Source organism: Agelaius tricolor, unplaced genomic scaffold (genome assembly GCF_023055355.1).
Source record: "Agelaius tricolor isolate 1412-34295 unplaced genomic scaffold, bAgeTri1.0.p SCAF_17, whole genome shotgun sequence".
Classification (NCBI taxonomy): domain Eukaryota; kingdom Metazoa; phylum Chordata; class Aves; order Passeriformes; family Icteridae; genus Agelaius; species Agelaius tricolor.
Window position 1 is genome coordinate 19,366,361 of NW_027269277.1, and position 7,452 is coordinate 19,373,812.

The following is a 7,452-nucleotide window of genomic DNA, read 5'->3' on the forward strand; positions in this document are numbered from 1 at the left end:
CCCTCCACTTGTGCTGAATGCACCAACCACCCCCTGAGAGGCACCTCACTGTCCCACTCTGAGGGGTTGGAGATGGGCAGCCGTAGTGGAGGCTGCCCGTGGACAGAGCCAGCTCCCAGCACGTGCAGAACAGCAGAAGCACCTGACAGAGCCATTGCCAGGTGATCAGGTTTACTAGGGCTGAGCAGGTACTTTGGGAGTGCAGGTGGGATCTGAGAAACACTCCCGAGGCCAGGCTCAGCATGACAAGGTGGGGAGAAAGCCCCTTTGGCCAAGATTTAAAGATCTATATAGGTACAAAAATGGGGATATAAAAGACAAAGGACAGGATGTTGGCAGCTATTCCAATCCCTCACCATGCTCCTAGACATGCCCCACTATGAGCTCCTGACCAAACTTCCACCCTCAACTCAGCCAAAGCACCTGACCCTGCATGGACCCCAAGGAGAGGATGAAGGGCCCAACCTAGCCCTGGACACTGCCAAGGCAGCCATGCAGACAGCACAGGAAGGGCAGCCCTGGGTTTTATTGCAGAGAAAGAGGTAGAAGGAACTGGACAGAACCAGGAGCTGCTGCTGCTGGTTCCTCCGCTCGCTCCAGTTTGAGCCTCCAGGCTGCAGACACAGAGCTACTGCGCTCTGCAGCGCCGGGGCTGTGCCTTCGCCCCAGGAACAGCCTTCCCCCTGGACACAGCCTTCTGCCCAGGCACAGCCTTCCCCCTGGACACAGCCTTCTGCCCAGGCACAGCCTTCCCCCTGGACACAGCCTTCTTCCCGGGCCCAGCCTTCCTGCTGGGCATGGCCTCCCCCTCAAGCCTGGCCTCGCTGCCAGGGGCCGTGTTGGAGACGTCCTCGGCCGAGATGGGCTGGATGATGTGGCCGGTGCGGGTGATGACTCGAGGGGCTGTCAGCTTCTGGAAGGCACGCTGAGTGTTCCACGTGGGGCCCACGGGCGTCCGCATGCTCTGCTCAAACTGCTGGTGCCGCTCGAAGGGGAAGGGCAGCTCGCTGACCTGTGGGGACACCACAGGGGCAATGGCCCTGAGCCACCCAGCCCAGCTTTTCCAGCCCATGCTGCTCCCAATGCTCACTGCTTCCCATTTGTCCAGGACCCACTCACACTCTGCTTCCCTTTCCGTTGCCAGCAGAGCCCAAGAGGGCTGGAACAACCACCACCACCAAGGGAGCAGCCCTGTACATCCCTCCTCCTTCAGTTCTGAGCTGTTTAAGCTGGAAGCTAAGCTTTGGGCAGGGATTTCAGGCAGGGATTGTGGACGTTTTGGGAAGGGATCACAGGAATGCCCCAGGCTTGCCCAGGTGCTGGAGCTCTTATGGAGACCAGGTGTGCCCCACCTGATGCGCTGCTGCGTGGATGTTGCGCTTCTCACTCATGATGACGTGGGGCAAGTGCTGGTCCTTCCGCTGAGGCGCCGGCGGTGGCTTGATCAGGAACCTGTGGGCAAGTCAGGGGTCAGGGCTGGCACAGGGCTGGGCGCAACCCTGAGCTCTCCCCCACTCACCTCTTGACCTTCCTAGCGCTGGGTTTCAGGCCCGTGCCGCCCCACTCGCCCCAGCCTGGCAGCACCAGGTTCACCGGCTGCGGCTTCCCTGCCTCCTCTGCCTTGCGCTTCTCCCGGCGGAAATCAGCGACCACATCATCCCCAGCAAAGGCCTCCGTGATCATCCCGCGCTGCTCGATGCCACCCTCCTGCACGAGGACAAGACTGAGTGGGTTTAATGGTTACTGGGGGAATTCGGAGAGACTGGAACAAACTGGAAGGCGAGGGTTTGTGGGTACTGGGGAGAATGGGAAGGGGGTGAAAGTTACTGGGCATTACTGGAGGGGGTTTGGGGTGTACTGTAAGGGGGTTTAGAAGTACTGCGAGTTACTAGTTTGGGGCTTCTAATTACTGGGAGGAGGTTTAGAGTAACTGGCTTGGGGTTACTGGGAGTTACTGAAAGGAGGTTTGGGGTTACTGGAAGGGAGTTTAGAGTTACCAGGAGAGGGTTTGGGGTTATTGGGACTTAAAGGTTTGGGCATTACTGGATGGGTGTTTTGGGTGCTGGGGAGCATGGGAGAGGCACGTCCCACTCACCTCCTCTTCCAGGACTACAGGCAGGCTGGGGCAGTCCATCTCCTGGGGCTTCCCATCCAGCACAGCCTCCAAGCTGATCATCTTCCTCTTGGCTGGTGCTTTCTTGGTATGTCTGTCCCCAGCTCTGCCTTCCTCCTGCTGCTGTGCTTGCTTCCCTGCTCTCAGGACTACCAGCTTCTCCTGCTCTTCCACAAGCTCGTCCTTAGCCAGATTCTCCACATCCTCCATGGTCCGCACGCGGCGCGGCTGCTCCGAGAGCAGGAGCTGTTCCTGGGCCTGAGGGGGAGGCTCTAGCCCTGTGCTCACCAACTCCTCAGCACAGACTGGGGGGACTGGGCTGTCCCTGGGCTGCTCAGCACCAATCTCAGTCTCATCAGCACCTACTTGTTGAGGGTAGAAATGGTCACTCCACAGGGCAGAGAGTAAGGACAGCTGTGTGAAATCAGCCAAAAACTGTCCCCAGATCCCCCTCCCTTTGTCCAGCCCCCAGCACTCCCAGCCCACCCAGCTCTGGGCCTTGAGCTCCTCACCATGGTCTCTGCCCTGCCCCTCGGGGCTCCCTGTCCGCTCCCGTCGTTTCTGCTCGAAGTCTTGCAGCAGAGCTTCTTCTTCTGACAGCTCCTCTTCCTCCTCCTCCATCTTGTCCTTGTTCTCCACAGCACCAGGCACTATGTCATCTCTTGGACCCTCCTGTGCCTCAGGCTCTGGGGCCAGGCCACTGGGCCTGCCCAGCATCCAGGGATTAGCCCCGCTGGGCATGGGCAAGGCCGTGGTGTCCTCCTCAAGCACCTCACACAGCTCCTCCTCAGGGGGCTCCACCCGCACCTTCTGCATCAGCTCCTTGTTCCTGGCCAGCTGCTCCTGCATGGCCTTGCGGGCCTGGGAGGCACCGAGAGGCTTTAACATAGGACAGAGAAAACATTCCCAACCTTCCCCGCCCACCCCAGCCTACCCCCCTTCCCTAAGCAATGCTGAACACCCTGTCATGGCATTCCAATATATAAATGGGATTATAAGAGATAGAGAGACTTTAAACCGTGGCTTGGAGGGACAGAATAAGGGGGAATGGCTGCACACTGACACAAGGCAGGGATAGACAGGATATTGGGAAGAAATTCTTTCCTGTGAGGGTGGCGAAGCCCAGGTAGAGATTGCCCAGAGAAGCTGTGGCTGCCCCATTCCCAAAAATGTTCAAGGGCAGGCTGGCCAGGGCTTGGAGCAACTTGGTCTAGCGGAAAGTGTCCCTGCCCATGCAAGGGGGTGGAACTGGATGGGCTTTAAGGTCCTTTCTCACCAAACCATTCTGTGGCTCCATCTTACCTCGAGGTCATACTTAGCCATAATGGCCCTGGATTTGGCCCATTTTCCCTTGTTCTGGTGCTTAAGGCTCATCCGCTCCTGGGGGAAGAGAAGCATCACACAGAGCTCCTCAAGGAGCAGGGCCGTCCCGAGGGGTGAGGCAGAGGTGCCAATGCAGCACCTGCATCCTGAGCTGCTCCAGCTCCTCCAGCCGTGCCAAGGCGGCTGCAGGGTCCGATTTGTGCAGCTGCTCGAACTCTTTCAGGGCCTGGCGCCTCCGGCTCTTCTTGAGCACACGGTGGTACCTGCGGCACAGGGGCGGCTCAGGAGCCGGGCAGGCCCCGGGTGAGGCAGGGCCGCCCTGCCCTCCCAGCGTGCCCAGCCCAGCTCAGGCACAGCCTCACTTCTTGCTCTTGATCCGCTTTGCTCGCCGAGCCTTGGCCTCATAGTAGGACTGCACTGCCCGGGCCTTCTGCAGCTCTGCCCGCCGGCGCCGGGCCTGCCAGGGGGAAAGGGGTGAGGGATGGGGAGCATGGGGTGAGGCATGGGGCAAAGGAAGAGTTCCCCATAGCCATGCCCCAACGGGGTGAAGCCTCACCTCCTCCAAGCTCATGGCCTGCACTGAGGCCATCTCCTCAGGTGTCAACAGCGGGTCTGTGACAGGCTGCTGTGTCTTGTGGAGCAATCCAAAGATCTCCTGCTCCAGTGGAGTTCGAGCCTGTTGGGACAGTAGACATGGCAAGAGGATGAGGAGAACTGCAAGGGCCAGTGCTCCCCTGGATGTCCCCATCCATTCTCACTGTGGAAGGCCCAGAGAAATGTCCCCCTGCCTTGGGGGACTGAGTGGTCACAGCCCCACTCGCAGGTCCCACACCACAGCCCTTGGGCACTCTCCCAGTCACATGGCCAGATGAGAGCAGGTAGAATTCCTCTCACATTAGAAAAATGGCCTCCTAACAGCCAGGCAGCAGTGGTCAGGGGGCAGAGAAGCATGGAGCAGGAGTTCCAGGCCACACAATGCCATTGTCCCTCCAAAAACAGAAAGAGACTTTTGGGCAGATCAGTGTGAGTGACAGGTTTGTTGGGAGTTCAGCAGGGGCTGCCCCTCCCTCACCTGGGCATCTGACAACTCCCAGGGATAACAGTGGATTCCTGCCAGCAGCACAACCCAACAGGAACTTGCATTCAAACCTAAACATAGCCCTCTTTTGTAAGGAGTGTTTCCAGGCTTGCAGGATTTGGCAAACCAATCCCTCTGTCTCAGCACTTGTGGCCAAGGCATACTTCCATGTGCCTGGCCCTGAGAGGCTACAAGGAGGAGAAGGGACAGAGCAGGCTCCAAACCCTCTCACTTGGCTTGTCCCAGATGGCATTTGCACACCTGTGAGACGAACACAGACTGCCCTTCTAACCTTCCCAGGCTGGCGGGCACCTGCCCAGTGTCACCGCTGGGCTGAGCCTGCCATTACTGCTCCCAGCACAGCCAGGGGACATCGACCTGCCCCAGCTGCTCCTGGAGCCACCCTGGCTGCTCCCCCAGAGCCACCCAGCCTGTGACCCGCAGTGGGCACCTTCCACGCCGAGGTGACTCTCTCCAGAGGGGTGACGGTGGCGATGTCCTGCCGCAGAGGGAACACCAGCTGCTCCGCGCGCCGGTTCTGCAGCACCACCTGCTGCCACTTCCCCACGTCCTTCGAGGTGGTCACGTAGGCGGCCTCCCTCACCACCTGGGGGGAACAGGATGGGCAGAGAAAGGTGATGCCGGCATCAGGGAGGAGCACGGGAGTCCTGGAGACTCAGCTTGGACCCCCTTGGCTCCCTGCACTCACCCTCTTGGCCTCCTCTTTGCTCAGTGGCAGCTCGACCGCTGCCTTCCGCTTCACTCTGGCCAGCTCCTTCCTCACACTGCCCAGCGTGGATTTGGGATGAATGGGCTGCAGCAGCTCCGACAGGACCAGCTTTTCCCCAGCGCCTACGCACAGGTGTGGCACTGCCAGGTGAGGGAGCTGTCCCAGCCCTCAGAGTGGCTCTCGGTGGGCAGCGCCATCCCAGATCCCCGAGCTCTGCCCAGCTCCCTGCCTCACCTTTGCAGGTGACATTGAACTCAGACACCTGCCCGCTCGCCTCCGAGCGCTCTGCCAGCTTCCGCCTGCGAGAGAGAGACAGAAAACAACCCCAAAGGTTCCTCGTATTCCCCGGGTGCTCTGGAGCGTTTGAGGCCGGTGCCGAGGGCAGGAGCGGGGAACCGTCCCCCCTGCCCCCCCTTCCTGTGCAACCTCTCGCGATGCGGCTGCTGCAGGAGCCCCCGGGCCTAAACGCGGGACGCCCGTAGCCCCCACTCACCGCTTCCGTCCGGACAAGGCGCTGATGGCCTCCAGGAGCTGCCGGTGCCGCCGCTCGCCATCCTCCTGCTACACAGCACATGCGGTCACAGACCCAACCTGGCAGAGCGCGGGCATGGCCCCAGCGCCCGCTCCCACGTGCTCCTCGGGGCCCCCACGGCACCGCCCGGCCGGGCCCCGGGCCCGACATCCTCGGCCCGATATCCCCGGCCAGGCCACGCCGTCCTCCGCTGCGCCCATCCCGGCCAGAAGAGCGCCTGGAGCCCCGCTAAGTGCGGCGAAGGCCGCCCGGAGAGCCCGTCGCACTCTTTCCGGCCCCGCTCACCCCCTCCTCGCTCTCGCTGCCGCTCCCCGCCGCCGCAGCTGCCGGGTCCTCCTCCGCCATGGCCCCGCACGCCGGTACTGCCGCAAAGCGCCACCGAGTGTCGCGCCGAGACCTCGCGCCCTGCCGCAAAGCGCGCCCCTATGACGTCCAGGTTGCCATGGCAGCGGGTCCGGCGGGCGGGGTGGGAAAACCGGAGGGGACCGAGGGGGGCCCGGGAGGGAGCGGGGCACGGACAGCACCGTCCCGGCCTCGGGCGGCGCCTCCGGGACGGCTCTGGCGCTCCCGGGACGCCCCCGGCTCGCCGGGCAGCGGTAGCCGGCGGTGCCACCGCGGGCCAGAGCAGCTCTGAGGGTCTTCGCTCCGTCTGTGACCCTCGTCGGTCCCGCCGGTCCCAGGGATTGCAGGATTCGCTGTTTCCCCCTGGGACGCGCCAGTGGGCTCGGGGACGTCGCTGCCGCACCTACGCTTCCTCCCGCCCGGCCGGACCCGGCTTCTGGGAGCATTTTTGGGGTTGATGGGATCCAAAGGTTCGTTGGAGCAAATACATGGAGTTTTCAGCCACAAAGCGGTGTCAGTGTTTGTCACTGCGCCCGCAGCATCCGTCCTCCTCGTCGTTCTTCTCCTCCGTCCCGAGCTGGGCGCACAGGGCGGACAGGGCGCTCGGGGCAGGAGGGAGAGGGATAACGAGCTGTTCCCGTCTGCTCCAGTCTCCATAGCAACAACCGCAGGAAAAGTTCTGTATTTTCCCTCAGGTTTAACGCTCCGGGCCCTGCCTTTGCTGGCAGCCACGTGCCCAGCGGGAGCGCTGTGTGTGGGATTCCAGAGAGGGCTGCCGGGGGTGGGATGCCAGGGGCGGGACGCCCCGAGGTGGGATTCCGGGGATCGATGGGATGCCGGTGGCAGGATGCCGGCGATGGGATCCTGGGGGGCTCCCCGAACCCAACCCCACGGTCTGGGTGTGCAAAACCGTGGGAAAACTACTGTGCGAAATGTGGGAATGTGCGGATGGGCTGGGAGGGGCGGGGAACCCACGGCGGGAGCATCCCGTGCGCTCTCCGCGGCGCTGGGGCTGGGAAGCCCGGTGCTTGTGGGCATCCCGTGAGAGAAAACGAAAAAGAGGAACGGAGGGCGGCGCCGGTCGTGCCCCGCCGGGGGCTGCACCAGGAGGTCTGGCGGGAGACGCCGGGGGGGCCGGGGCAAGCCGAACCAAACCGGAGCACCGCCGCCCGCCGCCCGCCGCCCGCCGCCCGCCGCCCGCCGCCCGCCGCCCGCCGCCCGCCGCCCGCCGCCCGCCGCCCGCCGCCCGCCCCGGCTCCGCCCCGCCCACACCCTGCCCTCCCTTGTCCGCAAGGGCGGGGCCAACCACGCGAAGTGGCAGCGCATACGGCCAA

At 62.9% G+C, this 7,452-nt stretch overlaps 1 protein-coding gene across 2 annotated transcripts; it reads right to left on the reverse strand.

Annotated features, from left to right (window-relative positions):
• Positions 1 to 506: 506 nt before the first annotated feature.
• UTP14A (UTP14A small subunit processome component) lies at positions 507 to 6,197 on the reverse strand. Of its 2 annotated transcripts, XM_071442843.1 has the most exons (14): positions 6,062 to 6,197; positions 5,738 to 5,805; positions 5,479 to 5,543; positions 5,224 to 5,366; positions 4,966 to 5,121; positions 3,993 to 4,112; positions 3,799 to 3,893; positions 3,576 to 3,699; positions 3,416 to 3,493; positions 2,626 to 2,974; positions 2,096 to 2,478; positions 1,520 to 1,707; positions 1,353 to 1,452; positions 507 to 1,012 (listed from the first exon to the last, which is right to left on the reverse strand). In XM_071442843.1, exons 1-14 carry the CDS (start codon positions 6,119 to 6,121, stop codon positions 629 to 631), a joined length of 2,313 nt encoding a protein of 770 aa, XP_071298944.1. In that variant the 5' UTR covers positions 6,122 to 6,197; the 3' UTR covers positions 507 to 628. The 2 variants fall into 2 exon arrangements, with proteins under 2 accessions (XP_071298944.1, XP_071298943.1); XM_071442842.1 differs by having other exon boundaries at positions 2,096 to 2,974; positions 5,738 to 5,802; positions 6,062 to 6,160.
• Positions 6,198 to 7,452: the final 1,255 nt, after the last annotated feature.

Bases quoted from the DNA above. Each gene is read 5' to 3' on its own strand.
- UTP14A (XM_071442842.1), bottom strand. From the start codon at position 6,121: ATGGCGGAGGAGGACCCGGCAGCTGCGGCGGCGGGGAGCGGCAGCGAG. The intron at 5,367-5,478 runs GTGAGGCAGGGA...ACCTGTGCGTAG, and splicing joins GTTCAATGTCACCTGCAAAG to GCGCTGGGGAAAAGCTGGTC. The intron at 5,122-5,223 runs GTGAGTGCAGGG...TGTTCCCCCCAG, and splicing joins GCAAAGAGGAGGCCAAGAGG to GTGGTGAGGGAGGCCGCCTA.